The sequence below is a fragment of the Borostomias antarcticus genome, assembly GCF_949987555.1.
Source record: "Borostomias antarcticus genome assembly, chromosome: 10".
Lineage (NCBI taxonomy): Eukaryota > Metazoa > Chordata > Actinopteri > Stomiiformes > Stomiidae > Borostomias > Borostomias antarcticus.
In genome coordinates, this window is record NC_140243.1 from 13,384,065 (window position 1) to 13,410,532 (window position 26,468).

The 26,468-nt window shown below is 51.9% G+C and overlaps 2 protein-coding genes across 2 annotated transcripts in view; one reads left to right on the forward strand and one right to left on the reverse strand.

Annotated features, from left to right (window-relative positions):
- me1 (malic enzyme 1, NADP(+)-dependent, cytosolic) overlaps window positions 1-26,468 on the reverse strand; it is a 76,110-nt gene that overhangs the window by 3,261 nt on the left and 46,381 nt on the right. Inside the window, exons 4-12 of the mRNA XM_084445134.1 lie at window positions 21,996-22,071; window positions 20,716-20,877; window positions 8,058-8,161; window positions 1,656-1,765; window positions 1,309-1,406; window positions 966-1,079; window positions 658-763; window positions 223-365; window positions 1-115 (exon numbers count right to left, since the gene is read on the reverse strand). The exon at window positions 1-115 is cut by the window's left edge and continues 59 nt beyond it. Coding sequence (XP_084301260.1) covers window positions 1-115; window positions 223-365; window positions 658-763; window positions 966-1,079; window positions 1,309-1,406; window positions 1,656-1,765; window positions 8,058-8,161; window positions 20,716-20,877; window positions 21,996-22,071 — 1,028 coding nt within the window. The remainder of the gene's footprint in view (window positions 116-222; window positions 366-657; window positions 764-965; window positions 1,080-1,308; window positions 1,407-1,655; window positions 1,766-8,057; window positions 8,162-20,715; window positions 20,878-21,995; window positions 22,072-26,468) is intronic.
- On the forward strand, window positions 10,861-14,942 carry LOC311314693 (uncharacterized protein). Its single transcript, XM_084445135.1, has 2 exons — window positions 10,861-11,616; window positions 14,529-14,942. The coding sequence occupies exons 1-2, from the start codon at window positions 10,869-10,871 to the stop codon at window positions 14,537-14,539; spliced, it is 759 nt and encodes a 252-aa protein (XP_084301261.1). The 5' UTR covers window positions 10,861-10,868; the 3' UTR covers window positions 14,540-14,942.

The window sequence follows — 26,468 nt, forward strand, 5'->3', positions numbered from 1 at the left end:
CCAGTCCAACCCCAGGAAACACATAGGCGTTGTTGCCCTGGCCGGGGTAGAACTTCCTGCCATCAGGCAGGGTCACAGGATCAAACGGACTCCCGCTGGCAAAGATGCCCCGACCCTGAAAAACACAGTCACAGGCCATCAAAACAGAAGGATCTAAGGTAAGCTAATTCAATATCTCTGTCATGGTTTCACCTACTGTAGCATGCTAAGCTAACTCAGTACCTCTGTGATGGTGTAGCACTGCTCAGCAGTGCACTCTGCCTTGCTGGTGGGGTTGCTGAGAGCAAAGATGATTGGCCGCTCGTTGAATGAAGCCATGTCCTTGATGATCTGCTCTGTGAAGGCTCCAGCAATGGCCGCCACTCCTGAGGCAGCAAAGAACACATCAGCCACAACTTTTCAGCCCTGATATCAATGCGCCAATGACCCCTGATCTCAAAATGAATACACGTCCCTCAATGCAGTGTACAGTATACACACACATATATATGTATATATATATATGTATATACACATGTATATATATATACATATGTGTGTGTGTGTTTGTGTTTTGTCTTTGAATTAGTCCTCTTGGTCTCTGTTACCTCAGATGGCTGTGTTAGGATAAGAACCCAGGTACCTATGATGGCTGTGTTAGGATTAGAACCCAAGTACCTATGATGGCTGTGGGTCGGAGTTCCTGCACCACCTGCTCCAGCCTCTTCATCTCTGGGTGCTCGTGGGCAAATCTAATTTTCTCGTGGGTCAGGTGGTCTCGGCCCTGAGAGAGAAAGAGAGAGGGAGAGAAAGAGTGAGAGAGAAGATGGAGAGGGAGAGAGAGAGGGGTAAGTATTGTTTGCAATTTTTTCGGAGGACATAGATCCCCACAGTGCTCCATGAGGATCATCTCAGGGATCAGAGAGCATCAGATCTCTGGTGGAGGGGAGCTGTCCTGTCTAGATGTCCCAAGTGACCCTGACTACCTTGACAATGAGGCCCTTGGAGTCAACCATCCAGATCTTCCTCAGACACTCCTCTTTTGGAAGCCCCTCCTTCTCCATCGACATGGTGATGAGGTCAGCGATACCCATTGCAGCCTGAGTTGAGGGAGAAGGACAAAAGGAGAGAGGAAGGGAGGAGGGGGGAGAGGAGGGGAGCAGATGAGATAGGAGGAGGGGAGAGCAGATGAGGAGAGAGGAGGGAAAAGGAGAGCGGGGGGAGATTGGAGGGGAGAGGAGAGGAGGAGGGACTAGGTTGAGATTATGTCTGCGTCTGTTGTGAACAGTCTGCTGTATCGCTAAAATGGGTGCAGAGGACAGCACCTACCTCCCCCGCCCCCTGGAAGACAATGGTGTGGTCTGACATCCTGCTCTTGGTGATGCGGAGGGCAGCCAGGAGGCCAGCCACTGCCACTGCAGCCGTACCTGGTGGGGGTGGGGGGGTATAAACATCTTACTGCTGTTGCCAGAGAGAGAGAGCATAGGAGGAGAGTAAGAGAGAAAAAGAGAGACAAGGAGAGATTCAGAGACAGAAACAGGCAAGGAGAGACAGGGAGGGAGATACAGCAGGTGGGACAGGGAAAGAGCAGGGAGAGGGGGAGGGACAGGGTGAGTAAATAAGGGGTAGAGACGAAAAGTGCTGAAAGTAGGACAGGAGTGTGCCAGCTGGGTTACCCTGGATGTCGTCGTTAAAGGTGCAGTACTTGTTGCGGTACTTGTTCAGCAGCCGGAAGGCGTTGACATTGGCAAAGTCCTCAAACTGGATGAGACAGTCCATCCCATACCTGTGGGGAACAGGGGCAGAAGTATGGTAACTAAGGCCTTAGCTGGAGACAGAGCCCCCCTACTCTCGGAAGGAGTCTCAGTGTGTCCTGTAGAGGGCGCTCTCCCGCCATGCTGAGGAACTAAGTTCCAGTGGAGGAGCGCGTAGATGAGCAATACTAGGATCACCTCTGTAGCTACAGTAGGTGTGTTTCACACTGTGTAACCCATAAACCCTGACCCAAATACAGCGGCAATTGCAGTTACAGGGACAGGACTTTACAGCAGCAAACTGATTAATTAACTTCAGTACTCTTTCTCTTCTTATGACTCTCCTTTCTCTGCATGGTCCCCTCTCTCTCTCTCTCTCTCTCTCTCTCTCTCTCTCTCTCCATATGGCCCCATCTCATATGGCATATGGAAAAGATTCATCTGCAGTATTTTAACAGTTTTTTTTTGTGCCTAAATCACTAAAGCTGTTTCCCAGTTGGACTGAGGCTGCTAAACTGTTTGAGTCTTTGGGGGAGGAGGATGAGGGAGGGATGAGAACAGGGTTAAGTGATAATAAAACCAGACTGTGTGTGTGTGTGTGTGTGTGTGTGTGTGTGTGTGTGATGCATTTGTCAGAATACAGCCCACAGTTTAGATGATAGCTAAGACAGAGCAGCTCTTGACTCAGCAGGATGTGTGGGTGTGATGTGTTTCCTGTCCACCTTGGCAGAGCTGAGCAGAGGAGGCTGGGATGAAGATGCCTCCAGTAAGTACTGTATACAGAGCAAGCATCCCAAAACATTTTCCTATGCAGTCCCTTCCTCCACTCCTTCACTACTCCATCACTCCCCGGAAATATCTGTCTTGCTGAAGTTTTCAGAAAACATCTAGTACTGAATTATAAGCCCTATGAGAGAAATCACTTGGCTACAGTACGTTGATTGTTTTCCATGATTCACCATTTCCAATGCCATATATTGATCTTATGAGCTGATTAGAATGTGAAATACGATTATAAAAACATTCATTTGGCTAGTTCATTGTGTTAATTCAAGCCTAACGGAAAGCACACTAAACTGGCGGTACCACGCACAGAATTGTCATTGCATCAACGTTCCCCTTTTCAAACTTTTCCCTGACCCGCCAGAAGTGGAGAGCGTGTGTGTGTACGCATTTGATTGGCTAATGCTTGTGGGCATCAGGTTTGGTTAGAACCTTGAGACAGAACCTCCATTCTTAGAGCAGCTACGCCCTGCAGGCACAACTCCGAGACAGAACCTCCATTCTTAGAGCCAGGCCTCATTTACTGCCTAAAGCCTGTTGTTGTTTCCTTATGTCGTCTGAATGAGCCCCACCATCCAACAATGCACCTCACCTCCAGCCATAGAGCTAAGCAGACAGAGTCCACTCCTGTCCGCAGACATAATAAATGGGGGTGATATGCCAAAGGTCCCCATCCCCAAATGTACATAACTCATAACTAATACATTCACCTATGTCTTAGATAAACAATCTGACAAAAAAGTGTGTGCTAGTCTGGTTTGTCGGTCGCCATGTCGAAGACAAATTTACAATGTTTACTGCAGAGCTCCTTCCTGAGTAGGGTCTGTGAGCAGCAGGTTGTGTGATGTGCGCTGAGCTGCTTTCCTTGTTTGTTTGTGCCCTGTGTGCTAGCCATGCTCAGAAGATTTTATTACTATTATTTATTATCATTTATTCCTACAGTAATGATTGAACCTGCCAGGAACTAGGTTAGCTTTTGCATTTAAAAGGCATCATCACATACGTTTCTGAAAACATATAGAATATGGAAACTAGTGTGCATTATGGTAGCTTTGTCTATTAATTAAACACTACACACTGCAAGCGAACTCCTGTCATTCCCACTAGTAACAAAAGTCACTAACTTGCTCAATTGAATTGTATACATTCAATTTGATTTGATTTATCCAGTAGCCTAATCTGAAAAAGGAAAAGAGATATTGTTTATTCCCTGACTTACGTACGTATTGACAGCACTCCCGAACGCTCCCTTGATTGGCACAAGGCAAAGAGATAACAATACTGTATGAAGAGCTTTGTCCAATATCCTACTGACATGAATGTTTCAATGAATGAAGACTTGTATTGAGTTTTTTTTTTTTTTACACCTCATTAAGTGACATTTTCATGAGCTTTGATGATAGCTATTTTGCATGCCAGAAGCTTAATTTTATAATTTTGTAAATCAGTAGTCACAGTGCCCTACAATATGCAACGTTCTCAGTCCAAAAAATACAAATCCAGCATCTCCTGTGAAAAAATAGTTCCTACGTCCCTGCTCTCCTCTCTTCTCCTCTCTGCTCCTCTTCCTCTCCTCTCTTCTCCAGAGGAGCTGACGGAGGGAGACAGGGAGGAGAGGGGAGAGAGACAGGGGGAAGACAGGGGGGAGACAGGGAGGAGACCGGGGGAGACACAGGGAGAGATGGGGAGAGACAGGGGGGAGACAGGGAGAGATGGGGAGAGACAGGGAAGAGACAGGTGTGAGACACAGGGGGAGACAGGGGGGAAACAGGGGGGAAACAGGGGGAGACAGGGGAGAGACAGGGGAGAGACAGAGGGGAGACAGGGAGGAGACAGGGGGAGACAGGGGGAGACAGGGGAGAGACAGGGGGGAGACAGGGGGGAGACAGGGGAGAGACAGGGGAGAGACAGAGGGGAGACAGGGAGGAGACAGGGGGAGACAGGGGGAGACAGGGGGAAACGGGGAAACAGGGGAGAGACAGGGGAGAGACAGGGGAGAGACAGGGGAGAGACAGGGGAGAGACAGAGGGGAGACAGGGAGGAGACAGGGGGAGACAGAGGGGAGACAGGGAGGAGACAGGGGGAGACAGGGGAGAGACAGGGGGGAGACAGGGGGAGACAGGGGGAAACAGGGGGAAACAGGGGGAGACAGGGGGAAACAGGGAGGAGACAGCGGGGAGACACAGGGAGGAGAGGGGAGAGAGACGGGGGAAGACAGGGGGAAGACAGGGAGGAGACAGGGGGAGACACAGGGAGAGATGGGGAGAGACAGGGGGGAGACAGGGAGAGATGGGGAGAGACAGGAAAGAGACAGGTGTGAGACACAGGGAGAGATGGGGAGAGACAGGGGGGAGACAGGGAGAGATGGGGAGAGACAGGAAAGAGACAGGTGTGAGACACAGGGGGAGACAGGGGGGAAACAGGGGGAGACAGGGGAGAGACAGGGGAGAGAGAGGGGAGACAGGGGAGAGACAGAGGGGAGACAGGGGGACACAGGGGGGAGACAGGGGGTAGACAGGGGGAGACAGGGAGGAGACAGGGAGGAGACAGGGGAGAGACAGAGGGGAGACAGAGGGGAGACAGGGGGAGACAGGGGAGAGACAGGGGGAGACAGGGGAGAGACAGGGGAGAGACAGGGGGAGACAGGTGGTAAACAGGGGGGAGACAGGGGGTAGACAGGGGGAGACAGGGAGGAGACAGGGGAGAGACAGGGGGAGACAGGGGAGAGACAGGGGGAGACAGGTGGTAAACAGGGGGGAGACAGGGGGTAGACAGGGGGTAGACAGGGGGAGACAGGGAGGAGACAGGGGAGAGACAGGGGAGAGACACAGGGAGGAGAGGGGAGAGAGACGGGGGAAGACAGGGGGAAGACAGGGAGGAGACAGGGGGAGACACAGGGAGAGATGGGGAGAGACAGGGGGGAGACAGGGAGAGATGGGGAGAGACAGGAAAGAGACAGGTGTGAGACACAGGGGGAGACAGGGGGGAAACAGGGGGAGACAGGGGAGAGACAGGGGAGAGACAGGGGAGACAGGGGAGAGACAGAGGGGAGACAGGGGGACACAGGGGGGAGACAGGGAGGAGAACGGGGAGAGACAGGGGGAGACAGGTGGTAAACAGGGGGGAGACAGGTGGTAAACAGGGGGGAGACAGGGGGTAGACAGGGGGAGACAGGGGGTAGACAGGGGGAGACAGGGAGGAGACAGGGGGAGACAGGGGGAGACAGGGGGAGACAGGTGGTAAACAGGGGGGAGACAGGGGGTAGACAGGGGGAGACAGGGAGGAGACAGGGGAGAGACAGAGGGGAGACAGAGGGGAGACAGGGGGAAACAGGGGGAAACAGGGGGGAGACAGGGGGAGACAGGGGAAACAGGGGGGAGACGGGTGGAGACAGGGGGAGACAGGGGGAGACAGGTGGTAAACAGGGGGGAGACAGGGGGTAGACAGGTGGAGACGGGTGGGTGGGAGGGAAGAGCTTCCTGAAAAGGATTATTAAATCCATTTGCAGGACGTCACCAGTTCAACACAAAGCTGCTTTGTTCTCCTCTCTGTTTACTCTCCTGTGATCTGACCTGCAATGGATCAAGCCCCCAGGAACAGTTCTGGGCTGTGAAATCACTTGGCATAGTGGCAAAGCTCTGTATTGCAAGTCACGTGACATCATTGGGCCCCAAAATACTTTCATGGGGAATGAAACAGCTGGGGAAAGAAGCCAAGCAATGTATAGGTCTCAAAGTCAAAAATGACTCTTTGAATTAAGAAGTTTTAAATCACTGGGTCCATTTTTCTTTAGAAGCCATGAAGGGCCGGAGTTTACAGCTGTTTCTTTCCCCATGTATGTATATGGGAAAAGAGATAGGCGGGGCCAGGAAAAACATTACTGTTCAGGTGCAATGGGCTACAGGAAGTAGGATTCGTATAAACTCTTGCAGCTTCATGCGCTGGGTGAGCAACTTTCATTGGAATGAATGGGCCGCCATCTTTGAATGCCTGAATGGGCCGCCATCTTTGAATGCCTGAATGGGCCGCCATCTTGAATGCCTTATTCAGTTCTCTTAATACATCCATGGACCTGCAGGGCTTCAGGAAGTCACTTGACCTCACCAGATAAACATACTTCAGTATTTCCAGCTCTGATTTGACAGGTCAGTTTCTGTCAGGCAGCCAAACCTCCCTGACTCATCCTCTGTCTCATCCCCATGGCTGGTTCTGATGTCTGGTAGTCCTCTGAGTCCCAGAGAAAGAGCCCCTCCCCTCCTAGCACCTTGGGGCCTCTAACAGCAGAGCTTTTACCCCGCGTATGCATTCCAGATAGGCAGCCAGCCTCCACTCAGAAGGTCACAGACAAGGGCGCTCTGTCCAAACACAGCTGTACAAGCAGCACACACACAAACGTACACACACACAAATGTACAGTACAGACACACCTCAGGGTCTCTGCTCTGTCCTTGTTTGCATACTCTACTGTACTTTATATCCTTCTGTATCCTCGTCCTCCCTAGCTGGCTGCTCTGTCTGCCCTTGGGGGGCTGGGCTTCTTAATAACCCCCCCCCCCCACCCCCACCCCCACCCCTCATCCCTCCATATCCTCAGACTTCATTTCCCTAATCCCCCCTCCATCATTAAATATGGAAACAGTGTGCATTCCTTCATCTGTCCCTCCGTCTGTCGAACAGAAAGAGGGAAGGACGACCAAAGGGGATTCTGGGAGGTGACACACTGTGGCTGATTATTAGGGTTAGTCAGGCTGAGGGTTGGTTCAATAGTCCCACTACTAAGTAGGATACACAGGACCAGAACCAGAACCAGAACCAGGAACAGGACAAGGACAAGGACAAGGACAAGGACAAGGACAAGGACAAGGACAAGAACCAGAACCAGAACCAGGAAAATACCAGGACCAGGACAAGAACAAGAACAAGGATAAGGATAAGGAAAAGAACCAGAATCAGAACCAGAACCAGAACCAGAACCAGAACCAGAACCAGAACCAGGACCAGGACCAGGACAAGAACCAGGACCACGAGACAGATAGCATAAGACTTCATCAAAGAGCTGCTTCTGGTTAGAAAATGGCTCCAAAGGAGTGCCTGATTGCTTGTCTAAGAAAGTGCTCACTCAGTTTCTGGAGAAAGAGAATATTATTAGGAGCTTCAAGGCCGTAGCCATTCATTCAGACTGCAACCCCATAATCATGCATTTTCCGCCCCTCAGACTTCTCAGAAAAGCCCTGCAGTTCCTGTAGCTGAGGGTTGCTGTGTTACTAACTGTGGTATTGAGGAGCCATTCTGGAGACCTGCTCTGCTCTGCCAGCTGGAGGGGCCCCAGACCAGGCCTGGAGTCTCTGCTCTCTGCTCTCTCTGCTCTCTGGACTCTCTCTTCTTTCTGGTCTCTCTGGTCTCTCTGCTTTCTCTGCTCTCTGGACTCTCTCTTCTTTTTGGTCTCTCTTCTTTCTGGTATCTCTGGTTCCTCTGTGGTCGAACCTGTGTGTGTGTGTGTGTGTGTGTGTGTGTGTGTGTGTGTCTGTACAGCAGTCCTACCTGTCTACCACGGCCTTCATGAACTCCTCCAGCAGGTCATCGTAGGCCTGGCCTCTCACCCTTGCATGCCTGAGGCCAATGTACAGAGGGTCCTGCAGCAACTCCTGAGAGGGAGGGGAGAAAGATTGAGAGAGAGAGAGAGAGAGAGAGAGAGAGGGAGATAGAGAGAGAAAGTGAGAGAGACGTCAGGGTGAGTTCTTTAGTATGCAGATGTTTCACACAGGAAGAGGAGAAGAGAAGGAATAGAGAGGAGGAAGAGAAGATGATGAGGAGAGGAGGAGGAGGCAGGGAAGAGAAGAAAAGGAGGAGGGGAGAGTAAAGAGGAGAGAGACCTGCTTTTTCCATCTACCGTCTGGCAGCTGGGAATGTCACATATCTGAGAAGGCACCACACTGAGAGGCACACTAGGAGACACCTGACATTATACATGGTTCATGAATTTTGGAAGTATAGTACACAGTATAGTGTGTGTGCATGCGCATGTGTGTGTGTGTGTGTGTGTGTGTGTGTGTGCAAGCGTGTGTGCGTGTGTGTGTGTGTGTGTGTGTGTGTGAGTAAGGTGCATACTGTATGTACAAAGAGTGAGGCAGGAAGATAGATGTGTGTGTGTGTGTGTTTGGTCTAGGTGGAGAACCCCAACTGACAGTAGGCCTTTATATAAAAAATAAAAAATAAAAAAATAAAAAAGCCTTTATTTAACCAGATAAAACTCATTGAGATAAAAAGGAATCTCTTTTTCAAGAGTGACCTGGCCAGGAGGGCAGCACACACTAGAAACACATAACCAAACAGGTTTCATGAAAACAAAACAAACAAACAAAAACAATAATAAGGCTTCAGGGCTGCATAGGCAGTGCATGAGTTTAAGGACAGAAACATTTTCCACTAAGTTCACGCTCCAGATCCTTAAGGGTTTCCTTAAAGGCATTGAATGAAATCAGTTCAGGGAGCTTGCAGGCCTGTCTCCTGCCCATCCATTACCAGCCCTCCTCCTCCTGCTCCCCTTCTCTCCCCCCACCTCCTCTTTCTGCCCCCAGCTGTGGATATTTATGGCTTTAATAATCACTGTCTCTCAACCTCTACCGGAACTCCAACTGCAGTCTGATCTGCAGTAAAACAGACTGAATACAAACACACAGTAACAGGCGTTACAGAGGCCTGCACACACACACACGCACACGTATGTACACACATGCGTGCACACACACGCACGCACACACACACACACACACACAAGCAGGGCCTGAGCCTCCTGTAATATGTGTGTGTGTGTGTGTGGGCGCGTGTCCAGGGAGCTCAGAGGAGATCATCCTGTCTCTGATATAACCAGCAGATACCACTCTGTCAACCTGAGATCTCACACAGTGATAGGGGTCTACTATAGGCAGCAGCAGAGATGTGGTCGAGTGGACAAATAAAGCTTATTATTAAGAATGAGAGCACAAGCAATCCATAATTCACACAAAACACAGGTTAACACAACTCAGCCAATCAGACTGATCCACTAGGGTTTCAAATGCCAAATGGCTTTGGGGTTGGTGGCACTGCCTTGCCATGACTCACATCCTACTTCAGAAATAAAAGTTTCTCCGTCAGGATAGGTCTCCTCTTCCAGTAGTCTCTCCTGCGGGGTCCCACAGGGCTCTCTCCCAGGTCCCATTCTGTTCCCCATTTACATGCTTCCCCTTGGTAAAAGTATTCAAAAGTACAACATTTCCTTCCATTGCTATGCAGATGACCCAGTTCTATCTCATCCTGAAACCAAGCGACTGAAACCAAATGACGGATGCAATCTTAACAGAATTATGGACTGCCTTGAGGACATCAAGTGTTGGATGTCCTGCAACTGAATCAAAGCAAGACTGAAGTTGTCCTATTCGGCCCGCTGACTCCATCAAATTGTTCTCCAACAGCCTAGGCAATCTGTCCACTTTTGTCAAACCCCATGTCAAAAACCTTGGTGTGATATTCGACTCTGCCTTTTCTTTTACACGCAGGTCAATGCAGTATTTTCTTGCTTTGTATTATTGCCACAATCAAGTATTTTTCCTTATTCCAAGACCTTGAGAAAATCATACATGCCTTCATATCCTTCCACTTAGACTATTGCAATTCCCACTGGGATTAGTCAGTCGTCCCTGGTCCAGAATGACCCTGCTAGGCTTCTGACAGGTACCTGGAAGAGAGACCATTAAGCCTTTTCCATTGGCACTTTTTGCCCTGCTGGGTCAAACTGCAATGCGCATATTAGCTGTATTCTGGCCTCTCTCCACTGGCTTCCAGTGAGGTTCAGAATTGATTTTAAGGTTGTCCTGTTTGTAGCACAGAATGGGCAGACCCCCCCTCCCCCTTAGATCTCAGATATCTTATTCTCCCTCCAGGTCCTTCAGGTCATCTAACCTGGGGCTCCTGGTTGCTCTTTGCTGTTGCAGCCCCTACACTGTGGAATATTGGAACTTTTGGATCCTCCTGATGTAATTTTTTATGTGTTGTCATTTTGTACCGATGTGCTGTGTGTATTAATGAAGTCTCCGACGCAAATTCAGCCGAGGCACGTACGTCACGGCCGGGGGGTCAGCAGAGGTTAATCAGTCACGCATGACGCAGCACCAGCTGACTGTAGCTGTCATAGCATTGGTCAGCTCACTAGAGCGCATGTATTCAAGCTGTCAAAACATGTCATTGTTCGCGCTTGCCTTTACTGCTGGTCGTACATTGCATGCTCGCTGTTGCTGCTCTATGCCCTTCGCTCGTTCTTTGCTTTTCGGCTGTGTTTCCGTGTTTTGTGCTTGCCTTACCTTTCTGCCCGCGATGTCTTCTCCGGTCCGTGGTTTTGGGGATTCGTTCGGCGGGGTCGGTGGTCGACCGGATTCCGACGTTGAGTCCCTCCTGGACGTGGGCCCGTCCGGGGGCGCGTCCGCAGGCGTCCGCCGGAGCCGTCGGCTAGCCGGCCGGCCCTCGCTCTTTCCCGGCGCGGAGGACTGGCCTCTGACTACTGTGCTGGAGGTTCTATTTCGTAATGGTGTCTCCGTTCCCGGGGGTGCTTCCCGGGAGCAGCTGCTCGCGCTTTTGTTCACGGTCGATGACCCCGCCCCCGCCTCCGTGCCCAGGAAGGCCACTCAGAAGAGGAAGAACTCCCGGGATCCGGAGGATTATCCCGTGTTGTCCTCGGATTCTCCGCCTGCGCCTTCGAGAGGGTCCGCGCCGGTGCCGCCGACCGCTGTTCCCGCTGGCCCGGCTGGGCCCGCGGCCGATCCGGTGCTGTCGGCTTTGCTGGCTATCCAGTCTTCGCTGACTTCGATGGATTCTCGGATCCTGGCCCTGGAATCCCGCCCGTTGCCGGCGGCTCGTCCCGCGCTGCCTGCTGCTGCCGTTGCTGCCCCGCCCGTGCCTCCGCTGCCCGTGACTGCTGCCTCGGCGGGTGCCGGTCCCGTGGCCGACCAGGGTTTCTTCATTCCCCTGAGATCGCTGGGAACTGCTGTTCCCGTTGCCGTGGGAGTCCCGTTCTTCCCTCCGGCTGCCGCCGTGTCTCCCTCGCTGCGCAGCCAGATCCTCGCAGGTAACGACGTCAATTTAGTGAGGATCCTTCTCATCTCTGAGACTGTCGACAGGCGGGAGGTCGATTGCGGGGACGTGTCCGTGACTCTGAAGGACAGTGACCCCCGTTTGTCTCGGTCCCTCACGTTCCCCGAGTTCGTCATCGCTTTCGGGGTTTACAGGGATATTTTGTGCGAGGTGTACCCTGATCGGCGGGCGGAGCTCGACACGTAGGCTATCTCTCTGTGTTGGCCGATTTATGCATGTGTTATGGGGGTACGCTGTTTTACGAGTACCATCGCTCGTTCTCATCGAAAGCTGCGATGTTCCTTCAGCGCTTCAACCAGCGACTGGACTGGTCCGTGCTGGACTTGGCGCTGGTTAGCCGCCATTTTACTAGCCGCCCGGCCCTCTCGTGCGCTGTTTGCGGATCTTTTTCGCATGCCCCCTCGATGTGCCCCAGGTCCGTGCCCGCGTCCGCTGCTGGGTCGAAGGCGTCGGCGCAGGTAGTGTCTCGCCCGGCAGTAACACCGTTGTGCCACAATTTTAATGAGAATGTGTGCTCCTATCCTAATTGTCGGTACATGCATTGTTGCAGTTACTGCGGGGACGGGCATCCGAAGTCCGTGTGCCCGCGGCGGGCTCGTCCCGGGCAGGCTGCTCCGAAGCGGCCGAAACGGGAATAAAACCTTCCACTCCCATCAACGTCCCCGAGCTGGGGAGGGCGTTGTCCAAGCATCCAAATCGTTGTTTTGTCGGTTATTTGCTGTCTGGACTGGTGCATGGTTTTCTGGCGGGGTTAGCCTGGCTGCCTGTTGTTTCCCACACATGTAACAATCTGTTGTCTGCTGTTCAGGAGCCAGAGGTGGTGGACGCGCTGCTGGAGAAGGAGGTCAGGAAGGGCTTCATGATCGGTCCGTAGCCTATAGCTCGTCTCCGTTTTCTATCGCGCGCTTTAGTCCAATCGGCGTTGCGACTCGTAAGTACTCGGGTAAAAAGCGGTTGATTATCGACCTTTCTGCCCCCCACGACGACGTGGTTCCCAGCATTAACAGCTGATACCCCTGCCTTCTTTTTCCCTCTGCTACGCGTCGGTCGATCACGCGATCAAGCTAATTACAGCGGACGGTCGAGGTGCGTGGCTGTCTAGGCAGACATCACGGACGCGTTCAAAGTGATGCCCCTCCATCCGTCGCAGTGGCATTTGTTCGGCGTCCGGTGGCGCGGCCTGATGTATTTTTCGGTTCGGCTGGCTTTTGGCTGTCGGAGCAGCCCCAAGATTTTAGACTCGCTCGCTGAGGCGTTGTGCTGGATCCTACTGAATAACTGCCGTCTACCGTTCGTTGTCCACCTGCTGGACGATTTTCTGCTTGTCGATTATCCCTCTGCCGACCCGGGCCACTGTATCACGGCCCTGCGTGGCGTTTTCTCCCAGCTGGGCGTCCCTCTGTCCGACGAGAAGACTATCGGCCCGCTCACGCAGCTCGAGTTTCTCGGCATCCTCCTGGATAGCGTGAAAATGCAAGCATCTCTGCCCCTCGATAAGCTGGATCGGGTTCGGTGCGTCATGCGTGAAGCGCGCGAGCGTTTGATTATCACTAAGCGGGAGTTGCTCTCACTGCTCGGGCATCTGAACTTCGCGATGCGCGTCATCCCGCAGGGCCGCGTTTCCCGGCTGCTCGATCTGGCCCGGTCCGTCGTGCGGTTGCAGGACCCGGTCTGCTTAGACGAGGGCTGTCGTTCGGACCTCCGGTTTTGGTCCCAGTTGTGCGACGGTTGGAACGGCGTTTCATTTTTCTATAACGACGGCTATGACTCTTCGGCATCCCTCCGGCTGTTTACTGATGCTGCGCCTTCGGTGGGTTTTGGGGGTATATTCGGTATTAACTGGTTTTCTAGCGCTTGGCCTACTGAACTGACCTCACAAACTAACCAAGCCAGCTCCACGGCGCTCATGGAGCTGTATCCCATAGTAGTCGCTACAATATTGTGGGGACCTCAGTAGTCTAGAAAACGTATTTTATTCTGCGACAACGAGGCCACAGTAACCATAATTAACAATGGCCGTTCGAACGTTCCGTTCATTAACAAATTCATGCGCCGCCTCACATGGCTGTCCGTGCAGGGGAACTTCGTTTTCCGCGCCGTGCACATCCCCGGCCTCGACAATCAAATCGCTGACTCGCTGTCCCGGTTTAATTTGCAGAAGTTCCTTAGTTTATGCCCGGATGCGGCCCCGTCCGGCCTGGTCTGCCCTCCTTTTCGGCAGACGGTCCTGGACTGAATGAAGCCCTGATGCCCCTCCTGTCATCCGCCTCCCGATACATGAGGGCCGGTCTAGCCAAGACCACATTAAAACAATACGACTCTGCATGGTCTCACTTCACTACGTTCTGCTCCACATTCAATGCAAACGTCATGCCTGTGAATATTTCTATAATATCTGCATTTATAGTTCATTGTGTCGAGTCTAGGCGGCTGCGGCCTCAGTCGGTTAAGAGTGTTGTTGCAGGTGTTCAATTTCACATGCGATGCCTGGACCCCTCCACCGTTTCTCTGCTGGGGAACCCATCCATCCAGCTCCTTCTTAATGGCATCGCGAAAGAGCATCCCCAAGGCAAAGATAAACGTCTTTCCTTCACTCGTTCATAGGTTAATCGCACGGTTGAGGCAGGGGTGTTTTGATAGTCACTCGGATTTAATGTTGGAAACAGTCATTCTCACGGCTTTCTATGGGTTCCTGAGGGTCGGTGAATATTCTACACGCACATCGTCATTCAACCCGGCGCACGACCTCACTCGGGCAGATGTCACGTTGCACGCGCGCTATTTCGTCCTGCACCTGAAGCATTCAAAGGCGGACAGAGCTGGTGCCGGCGTGACCGTTTATTTATCAGGCAATAACACCTTGTTTTGTCCTCTGTCCTCCATGAGCTCCTACCTGACGAGCAGACCCCAGGCCGGTGAGGAGGAGCCCCTCTTCATAACAAGAGAGGCAAAGCCCATGACCGGAGCCTGGTTTGCCGCCAGACTCCGCACCCTCTGCCAGGCGTGCGGGCTCCCACCGGACCGGTACACTGCACACTCCCTCCGTATAGGAGCGGCAACCACCGCCGCCGCCATCGCCCCGGTGTCTACCCTGAAGTCCATGGGCCGATGGTCCTCATCCGCTTATGAACGCTACCTACGGCCCGGAGTCCAGGACATTCTGGATGCCCAGAGAGCTATGAGTGGACTGTGACATTGGGTTGGGGGGGTACTGCGTATTCAGGTGGTCATGTGGCTGGTGCACTATTAAATGTTGTCTGGCTCATCAGTCAGAGCGCTCTCCGTCAACCCTTCTGCGCATGCGGGCCGCGGAGTTGCTGGTGTGTTCTTTGGGGGGTAGTTTGCAGGTATTCCACCAGCGTCAGCCGGTGGATGCCAGAGTAGCCGCTAGCTGGTCTCTGTGGCTTTCCGTGGCGGGCGCCATGGAAGCAGAGACACGAGGCTGTATCTCCCTATCGGCCCGTGGGGACCAGGGACTATAATGTACAGCAGTCCTCCTGTGGCACTCTTTGACGGTCTTAGTGGGCTGAGTTACCTCCGAGCGTCTTCCCGATCGCGGCCCACTCTGATCGTCATTGAGGCAGGGGGCTAGATGCCGTTCCCCCTTCCTGGCTCTCTGGGCCAAGGGCTTGGCCCAGAGGGGGGGAACACCAGATTGCCTCCCCCGCGCTCCACGCCGGTGGAAGGCAGGGGGCCCCCCGGACAGAGCACACCGCCAAAAATTCATATGCATGTATTATGCCGCTTGTATAATAAATGTTCAAATTTGACAAAAGTGATCTCGTCTGAAATGCTTATGTGTGTGTTTTTGTCTTTTTTATTGTGATTTTTATTGTGATTTTACAGCCTGCTCTGATTTGTATAGCACTTTGGTCAATGTGAGTTGAGTTTTTAAAAGTGCTTTAGAAATAAACTTGACTTGACTGGCTGGCTGGACTTTATCAGGCAAGACCCTGGCCAGGAAACAGCCTAGGGCTTAGCAGAGGGAGTGGGAACAGAGTGGGAAAGGTGATTTCAGGTTGGCTCTTCCTCCAGCTCTCACAGGGAGCTTAATGGCCCATGACCAACCCATCCGGCTTCATTTAGAGGCATTCCTGCATTGGAATTCTAGCTGTAGTTAGGTGGTCTGTAGTTAGTCTGCAGTTTGACTGTAGTTGGACTGTAGTGTGTCTGTAGTTAGTCTGTAGTCTGTGACTAGTCTGAAATTAGTCTGTAGTCTGTCTGATGGTGTTCCAGTCTGTCTTGTTATGAAGATAGTTTTGGTGGCAGCTCGGTTCAAACAGAGGTAGAGGGAGATTGAATAACTGTGCTGGCAGGTCAGCCTGTGAGGGAGAGAAGAAGACTGAAACCACAGGAAACCCATATCAAACATTACCAGACAGAACTGAACAGAACATAGGGAGTTCTGTAAGTCATGTGAGGAGCGGGTATGCTGCAGTCTGGTCTACAGTACTGGGGAACAGGTCTGTTGTAGTCTGGCCTAGACTAGAGTACTGGGGAGAAGTCTGCTGTAGTCTGGTCTCAGGGGTGGAGAAGTGTGGACCCTCTCATCCTTCTCCTCCTCCTTCTCCTCCCTCTCACAGTCTGGAGATGAAGAGGAGACACCAGTGAACTTTGACCCTTCCATGGGGGGAATAGACGCAACAGCAAGGGCGACACAGGGATAAGGACCACAGGTCGGCAGGCATGTGTCGAGGGCGAGTGGGCATGGAGGGGTCGAGGACACAAGGCTGTGATCCATCATCTTAACACTTTGATGTGGTCTCTTCACACACACACACACATCAAAGCTCTGATGGTGTGCATTGACCCAGGGCAGGGGCGGGGTGGCCACCGGGAGCACCGGGAGTTTTCCCAGTGGCCTGGCATGCTAACTGGCCTGGCCTGCATTATTGGCCTGGCCTGCACTATCTGTCAGCAACCCCCCCCTCGCCCCCCCCCCATCAACAACTCGCCTGACAATTTATGATTTACAATCGGAAAGCGGGAAGGCCGCTCATTTCAAATTTACAAAATGAAACTGAAAGTGTTCCATCTCACCGCGTCACAAGATCACTGGTCAGATCCGGCTTAGAAAGTGTCCTGACTGGGGCTACATTTCCCGGCATGAATTACTTCCCCAGCCCGGCCCTGACCCAGGGTCCTCCTAAATACAGTTTGTCAGACTGTTTGACAGTGTGTTCTCCACCTCTCCCCTCCTCTCCTTACCTCCCTTCACCTCCCCAGGGGAGGGAGAGAGAGGGGGAGAGAGGGAGTGAGAAGAGACTTTGGTCCTATGAAAGCCCACCAAACACTCAGACAAACAGCACGTGTGCTGTGTTCTATGTGTTTTAATGTGTTATTACTTGTATTTCACTGTGCTTTTTGTGCAGCACTTTGGTAACCTTGGGTTTTTAAAATGTACTATAAATGAAGTGGATTGGATTGGATTGGAGCACATTGTCTGGGATGACTTCATCGACTGTCATTTCTGTTGTGTGTGTGTGTGTTTTGTATCAGTATCACAAAAGTTACTCCAGGTGAGATCAGCAGCAAGATAGGTAGAGAGATAGAGGGAGAGCCTCAAACACACTATTCCACCCCCAACTCTCCTACAGTACCCCCCCCCCCCCCCCCCCCCCCTAGTGTGAGTCAGGACAGAAGAACTCCACACAGCCTCCATTCATCCTCTAATATCTCATTGGGGCTGTCATCTCTTCAGAATAAAGCACAAACAGAAAGGTCTGCAGTGGCCAAGCAGCATTGACAGCTCTTAAGATTTCATAACATACACACACATCTGTGTGTGTGTGTGTGCACGCACATGTGCCCCTGTGTGTGTGTGTGTGTGTGTTGTCTGCAGTGATTCTGATGTTGTTGATCGATTGTATCAAAGGCTGATGCTATGTCAGGCATGTGGCGATTTTTTAAGTGACAGTGCTCTGCTTTTCATAAACACTTGTCATACCTGAGCAGTGGGCAGTGTGTGTGTGCGTGTGTGTGCGTGTGTGTGAGCTCCTGCAGCTGCACATCTGCTACTAGTTTACAGGTTTGGAAAACAACAGTCAGAGCTGCACCTCTGCAAAGAGACACAACACACAAAAACAGACTGACGAGCCTGCCAAGACACACACACACACACACACACACACAAACAAACATACACACGCATGTGATCATACACACACACACACACGTGCACAGAACTATTGTGATGTTCCCAGTTTTGGCAGCATGCAGGGAGTGGGCTGAGGACACAGACACGGTTCTGTGGATCAAAGAGCCAGAGGCAGCTTGCTTATTAAAACTGGGGTTCTGACTTTCTGATGGCTGGAAGCCTCCAGAACCAGGCTCACTCAGACACCATCCTCTCCCTCTATGGCCCTGCTGTTAGTCTACAGCAGACCAGTGTTGTTACTTCTTACCCCTCTACTGTGAGAGCCTGGCACAGAGACAGACAGACCATAAGAACAGCAGATCCGCTGCCACCTGTTAACTGCATTGTAATATGCAATATATTCTCTCAGAGCTCTCCATGTGTGTGGAATCTGAAGTGATGATGCTGGACTCTGGTTGGTTGATGAGGTGTTAACAGTCAGTGGTGCTGGTCTCTGGTTGGCTGATGAGATGTGAACAGTCAGTGGTGCTGGTCTCTGGTTGGTTAATGAGGTGTGAACAGTCAGTGGTGCTGGTCTCTGGTTGGTTGATGAGGTGTGAACAGTGGAGGTACCCACAGACAGGGACATGTAGGGAGATTTGAACAAGCACTGTCCGTTTAGTGAGGGGGTCATCTGAATACCCAGTAGCTCTTGCTGCGACAAGAACTTCTGGGAACAAGCTATGATATTTGTGTACACCAATGAGAATCCTATTGGATTTTCAACAGGAAGCTAATCGGCCCGCACAGATAGTGGTCTGTGCGAAGAGGATGATTTAGCCACTGATTGGTCACTGACCTCAGATTTCCACTTTTCAAGTATTGCTAAAGAGTCCTAGTCTCGTGAGACCATTCTGATCTCGCAAGCTCACTTTCAGTTTGTCTCCGCAGATCAGTCTGGACTTCCCCCTATGTTGAACGATTATTCTCCAATTATGTTTTGACTGAGCCAATCAGGGACTGTGTTCTGACTGCAGTAGAAAGTAGCCCCTGAGTGTTTCCCGTGGCAAAACAGTCTCCCAAAGCAACGAGCAGTAACGCTAACATTAGTAGAATAAACACAGCCATAAGTGGAGTATTGCAGATATAGACTCAATAATAACAATTAAACAAGAACAATGTAGACCAATGCACAGTTTCTCAGAGGAAAAGATGTTTTCGCCGTTCTTCCGATTGGATCTGGCAAAAGTTTTGTTCCACTGATTAGCTGAAAGAGTTAGTCTATCAAGGCAAGTACTCCTGCCCACTGTAATCGTTCGAGATAGGGGGAAGGCCAGACTGATCTGCGTAGAGAAACTGAAAGTCAGCTCGCTAGATCAGGATGGTCTCACGAAGCTAAATGAGTCCTGCACTCTAGCGAGCTGCCGGTAACATATCTGGTACACAATATGCTATTTACTTAGACTTTCTTCCAGGTTTTTATTGCACAAACGGCAAAGTGTATTACCTTAAATTAGTTTTTAATTTAGTCCCGACTATATGCTTCTGAAGAAATAATGTTTTAATGCAGCTGAACTTGAAAGGTAGGCAAATGCACTGGCTCCACCCCTCTGCCAATGTTTGTGGCGCTTGACTCCAGAGACTAGAGTGGGGGAGACGATCCTTAACACTCCCTCTCCTCCTCTCTACCTCCTCTCCATCTCTGTTTCTCCCCACCCCCTTCCTCTCTCTCTCCCTCTCCTCTTCTCTCTCTTCCCCTGAGGTCACCAATCCACTCTCTCACGCTGATTTTCTCTTGTTCTCTGGAAATGTTCATGTCTTTCATCATCACTTTATCTTCACTGACTGCTGCCATATCCTTCACTTACCAGTCAATTATGGACAGCGAGAGGAGAAGAGAGGGGATGGGAGGAGATCAGAGGAGAGGAGAGACCACAGCCCTCTGCCACTCCCTTGGCCTAGCTCAGGATGACACACACACGCACACACACTCACACACACACACACACACACTGATTATACAGTAGAAGTGTACAGAGAGAGGGAGTGTATAGACGTGTCCACAGACAGACTATTCTGAGACTGTGTGTGTTTAAGATGGGGAGTACACGTGCCACCCTACCCACATCACAGAGTCCTCTCTGTCAGCTGTCGTAGGGGGAGGGGGGTGGGGGGGAGCTGGAGGGCTAGCTGCAGAGCTGCCTGGCAGTGCCCTCTCTAACCCTGCTAGCTGCAGAGCTGGCTGGCAGTGCCCTCTCTAACCCCGCTAGCTGCAGAGCTGGCTGGCAGTGCCCTCTCTAACCCCGCTAGCTGCAGAGCTGGCTGGCAGTGCCCTCTCTAACCCCGCTAGCTGCAGAGCTGCCTGGCAGTGCCCGCTGGCTGGCATCAGGAGAGGTACTTTCCCAGCTGGCAGAGCTGAAGCCACTGACTTCACCCAATTCTGACGCAGCTTCTTCCTGGAGGCGCCTGTGGGAGAACCTGTGTGTGTGTGTGTGAGGGGGGGTGTAATGGGGGGGGGGGGGGTAATGGCTTAGAAGCTGGCAGGGCTTCCCCTGGCTGATACAGTAGTTTACCTGCTCTAATGAAGTGTATTCTTACTGGCATCTCATCTCCATCCTGCCTCCTAACTTGTGAGAGTGTTATTTACAGTGTTGTTGGCAGTGTTGTTGACAAGTTGTGAGAGGTTGTTGATAGTGTTGTTAACAGGTTGTGAGAGGCTGTTGACAGTGTTGTTCACAGTGTCGTTCACAGTGTTGTTGACATGTTGTTAGAGGTTGTTGACAGTGTTGTTGTACATTACAAGGTCTACTGGAGCACTGGGGAGTCAGGTATATTATGTGCGTTAGCTACCTTATTAGCTCTGTATTGACCTAGCAGTTGAGTCTGTGTGTGTGTGTGTGTGTGTGTGTGTTTGTGTGTGTGTGTGTGCATGTGTGTGTGTGTGTGCGTGTGTGTATGCGTGTGTGCATGTGTGTGTGCATGTGTGTGAGTGCTTACCTGGTTGTCAGTGCCCACGTCCAGCAGGACTGGCAGACACTGCTGGGGGGGCATGCCTCCGAGGGCTGTGTAGAGAGCCAGCTTGCCCACAGGGATGCCCATGCCGTAACAGCCCAGGTCCCCCAGACCCAGGATACGCTCCCCATCGGTAACACACACCGCCTGGCAACACACACGCACGCATGCACACACACACACAGACGCACACACACACACACGCACGCGCGCGCACACACACACACACACACACACACACACACACACACACACACACACACACACACACAAACAAACACGTAGGTTGAATGTCAGCATATCTACCATCTTTTAACTGAATGTGGTGCTCGAACTGCGTTCGTGTTATTTTTCTCATCCTCTGTACTCTCACCAGAACAACACCTGACTCCTGGCTCTCTCACTGAAAGCACTGATTGTGTAACAGAGCCTGGTTACCAGGGGCAATACAGCCCATAATGAGGTTGTTCCTATTCCCTGATTGGCTGATGCAGACCACTTGATTGTGTTCCACAACACTCTGACCCCGCCCCTTGGCATGATGTAATCGGCTTGACAAGACGGTTAATACTCCCCTGTTGTCGCTAGGGAACACTAGGGTTAGTATTATGGGATATATGACATACAATGTGTCGAATAGTATGAATCTGCGTGTGTTGTAGGCCTTTCTTTATTGGGGTTGTATAAGTAGGCTGTGGGTGGTGATGAGAGGGCAGGTAAATACCATGGCGTTGACAGCTGGCAGCAGCTGCCTAATAATTCTGACATGCCAGGCATACCTGCAGCCCTGAGTACAGCACTACCAGGCATACTGTCCCTGCAGCCCTGAGTACAGTACTACCAGGCATACTGTCCCTGCAGCCCTGAGTACAGCACTACCAGGTATACCTGCAGCCCTGAGTACAGCTATATCAGGCCTACCTGCAGCCCTGATCAGACACTACCAGCATACCTGCAGCCCTGAGTACAGCACTAATACTGTAGGTATACCTGTAGCCCTGAGTACAGCTCTATCAGGCATTGCATTACCTGCAGTCCTGGTCATACTGACTACAGACATGCAGGATGGTGGTTTGCACCTGGCTGCTCTGGAGAACAGGGCTCTTTGGGTCTACTCTGATTCTGCTGCAGAAACTCATCTGACTGGCTGAGGTTACACGGGACACTGGGGGAAAGCCAGAGGACAATGGGGGGACAGCTAGGGGACAGTGGGGAGACAGCGACCCCGGTGGGGGGACAGAAACCCCACTGGAGAAAGGACCTACCCGAATGTCCATCTCCGGCCAGCTCTGCAGCACAGTGGCGATGTGGTGGCGGTCGTGAATGGTGATGAACAGGCCCCTGCAATAGACCAGACAGACGGTCAAGACAATCAGAGAGAGACAGGCAGATAGACAGACCGACTGTCAGACAGACAATCAAACAAACAGATGGACAGTCGGATATACAGACAGACGGACAGACACAGATAGACAGACCGGCAGAGACAGTCAGGCAGACAGACCTGGTTTAGTCTAGCGTCACTAACCAGCAGCAAGGGAACACTCCCTTCAACACACTTCAAACAAGCCCTGTTTTCTTTTCTGAACCCAGACTCTTTTGTCATGTTTCTTTGATACCGGAGTGGAAGCCTGAAGACCTCTAGACTTCACAGGCTGAAGTGTTGGTCTTTATTTTGTTCATTCATGTGGTCCTGATGTGGAGACAGCAGTACCATCTCTCCTACATGTGGTTCAGACAGTAAAACACGCCTGTTTGTAGAATCAGCTCATAAAGCCAAGCCGGGCTGCGTCAGGTCAGCTCTGCTGAAACAACGAGAGGCCTTCTACTCAATCCTCCTCCCTCTCCCCTTCTCCTCCCTCTCTTTCCACTCCTCTCCTCTCCTCACATCAGCCTCAAACACTGCTAAACTGGCTGGAATGTCACAGCAAGAAGAAAGAGAGAGAGAGGGAGAGGGGGAGAGAGAGAGAGAAAGAGAGAGAAAGAGAGAGAGAGAGAGAGAGCAGAATTTAGAGATGTAAACGTGTCATGAAAAGAAAGATCTCTGCTGCTGTACAGTATAGTTAAAGAGGAGTCTGTTGTTGATTCCAGGTATTCACTTACAGTATCCGCCATCTCCACTATCTATAACCGTTACTCAAGCTGATCACAAACCACAGTACAGCACCAGACAGACTGTACAGTAGGTCAGATCAGGACCCCTGGGATATGATGTGTTATGCTGTGTTACTTGTTACGTTATCTGATATGATTTATGTTGTTATGCTGCTCTGTGACGGGGTGGTATATGAGATCAGATAGTGTGTGTGTAGTGTGTACAGTATGTGTGTGCGTGTGTGTGTGTGTGTGAGTATGTGTGAGTGTGTGTGTAGCTGGGTTGAAAGTGGGTATGGGTCCCACATGTCTCCAGTTAGAAGCTAGAGAGGCTCAGCTCGGTAAACACCCTGAACACACGCTGACCCCTGCTTCTAGTCTGGGGGCTCCGCAGAGCTGAGGCCTCAGCAGGTAAACACCCTGAACACACGCTGACCCCTGCTTCTAGTCTGGGGGCTCCACAGAGCTGAGGCCTCAGCAGGTAAACACGCTGAACACACGCTGACCCCTGCTTCTAGTCTGGGGGCTCCACAGAGCTGAGGCCTCAGCAGGTAAACACGCTGAACACACGCTGACCCCTGCTTCTAGTCTGGGGGCTCCGCAGAGCTGAGGCCTCAGCAGGTAAACACCCTGAACACACGCTGACCCCTGCTTCTAGTCTGGGGGCTCCGCAGAGCTGAGGCCTCAGCAGGTAAACACCCTGAACACACGCTGACCCCTGCTTCTAGTCTGGGGGCTCCACAGAGCTGAGGCCTCAGCAGGTAAACACGCTGAACACACGCTGACCCCTGCTTCTAGTCTGGGGGCTCCGCAGAGCTGAGGCCTCAGCAGGTAAACACGCTGAACACGGGATTACAAATAACACCCTCCGAGGAGACTCAGCTTTAGAATGTCTGTCGCGTTGTGAGTCTTTCTAGAAGAATCTGACATGTTCAGACTCTTGAAAACAGCCGTTTTAGAACTTTTTAAGTTCCAAATTGTCACAAAACTATATCCCATTTTGTTTAAAAACTGTTTAAAAACCGTCTGGGCTGTTGTACAGTATGTGATTACAGCTTTACAGTCCCCTATCCCAACACTCTGCCCCTGTGAACAACTACACCAGGGTCAGGGAAGAGAGAGAATTAGACAAACAAGGTAAACATGAGGTTGAAGGAGAGGAGGGAGAGAAAGAGAGAGGGAGACAGAGAATCAAGATTGTTTATTTATACCTTGAATGTAATGGTCAAAGACACATGGACACACACATGCATACACAAACATGTATCCTGTTTGAACCTTTAGTGGAACATTTGCTCTGTCTGTTTGACATTTGCACAGCTGTAAGGAGCTGGGCTTGCATGTGGTGTGTGTGTGGTGTGTGTGTGTGTGTGTGTGGTGGAGCAGAGAGGGGCTGAGTGGCTACCAGGGCAGGGCTGGGGGAGGTCAGGGGTATGTGTGTGTGTGTGTGTGTGTGTGTGTGTGGCTACCAGGGCAAGCGTTTCTGATTCAGGTGCTCTCTATCATCAACACATCATTATCACTGCATTAGGCTACCACATGCCTCTCTCTCTCTCTCTTTCTCTCTGTGCATGTCTTTCTCACTCTATTTCTCTGCCCCCCCTTGGCCTCTCTCCCTCTCCCTCTCCCTCTCCCTCTCTCTCTCTCTCTCTCTCTCTTTTTCTCTCTCTCTCTCTCTCTCTCTGAGGTGCTGTCAGGAGAGTCGTTGACCCCTGATCTGGGAAGCGGGGTGAAGTGGAGCAGAGATGATGAGGAGGAGATGGAAAGAGAGGGTTTGTGCGTGAGAGAGGGTGTGTGTGTGTGTGTGTGAGAGAGAAAGATAGAGAGAGAGAGAGAGAGAGAGAGAGAGCAAGAGATGGGTTCTGTCAGGTTTTGCTGGGCTCTGATAGCCTGAATCAGCACTTCTGGCAGTGACCCACAACCCACTAGAAAACACTGCCATGAACCTGGAGGCCTAGAGGCAGAACAGTCAAAACACACCCCAGGGAGAGGGGACGGTCCTGGGGCAGTCTGAGCTGCTCCATCGCCTGACCCCAAACATCCACCAGCCCAGAAGTCACCAGCCTTTGACAGCCCGCTGACCCGTTGCCTCAACAACGCGGTCTGCAGGGGAGGGATCCTGCCTCTCGGCCAGAACACATTCGGCATCTGCTGCTGCTTCGGCTCTGCCTCTGTTCTGCCTCTGCTCTAACGCCGCTCGGCTGCTGTTACATAAGTGACTGAAGACAGAGTTGTCACCCTGTCACCCTGCGCCGAGAGGAGAGGGAGAGTGGGGCGAGAGAGAGGTTCAGAGCGGGGAGAAAGGTGACACTCCTGGCCTGGAGCCTGGGCTCACTGAAAACCCTTCCCAGTCAAAACAGGGTGAAACCAGAGGAAGGGGAAGTGTTTCTACAGGACAGGAAACCTAAGAGCCCAGGGCTAGTCTCCCTGGTCCTACTGTAGGACCCTGGGGCTAGTCTCCCTGGTCCTACTGTAGGACCCTGGGGCTAGTCTCCCTGGTCCTGGTCCTACTGTAGGACCCTGGGGCTAGTCTCCCTGGTCCTGGTCCTACTGTAGGACCCTGGGGTTAGTCTCCCTGGTCCTGGTCCTACTGTAGGACCCTGGGGTTAGTCTCCCTGGTCCTGGTCCTACTGTAGGACCCTGGGGCTAGTCTCCCTGGTCCTGGTCCTACTGTAGGACCCTGGGGCTAGTCTCCCTGGTCCTGGTCCTACTGTAGGAACCTGGGGCTAGTCTCCCTGATCCTGGTCCTACTGTAGGACCCTGGGGCTAGTCTCCATGGTCCTGGTCCTACTGTAGGACCCTGGGGCTAGTCTCCATGGTCCTGGTCCTACTGTAGGACCCTGGGGTTAGTCTCCCTGATCCTGGTCCTACTGTAGGACCCTGGGGCTAGTCTCCATGGTCCTGGTCCTACTGTAGGACCCTGGGTTAGTCTCCCTGCTCCTGGTCCTGGTGATAGAGACCTTCGCTGGAGGGTGGGGGTATTTAAAGGAGCCTGGGGTTGTGTGTTATGGCTGTCAGTAGCAGAAGTGTTAATTCAGTCAATCAGAACCCACCTCTCTCACTCCCTCTCTCTCTCTCTCTCTCTCTCTCTCTCTCTCTCTCTCTCTCTCTCTCTCTCTCTCCCCCCCCCCTCTCTCTCTCTTTCTCTCTCTCTCTCTCTCTCTCTCTCTCTCTCTCTGAGGATCACTGTGATCCAGCCTCAGTTAAGGGGGGAAGAGGCAGGGTGGTGCAGGGACAGAGATAACAGGGAGAGACTGAGCCATAGAGAGACTGAGCCATAGAGAGACTGAGCCATAGAGAGACTGAGCCATAGAGAGACTGAGCCATAGAGACTGAGCCATAGAGAGACTGAGGTCTCCAGTCTGCAGCGCTGGGTTGTGGGGGTTATTAACTGTTGTCATGGCAGCCTCCTACTGCAGCTGTCAGTGTTTTTATCAAATTCTGGTTACACCACTGTGCCACCGGCTGCTGGAGCACTGCAGGAGTACAACTAAAGTGGTTGCATAACACACACACACACACACACACACACACACACACACACTCACACACAAACACAAACAGACACATAGGGAGTAATGTGACCCTAGACTGAGAAGCAGTCTGAGATAAGATACAGACACCTCCCTCAGTGATGTAATACT

Coding starts and splice junctions, on each gene's coding strand:
- LOC311314693 (XM_084445135.1), top strand. CDS start 10,869: ATGTCTTCTCCGGTCCGTGGTTTTGGGGATTCGTTCGGCGGGGTCGGT.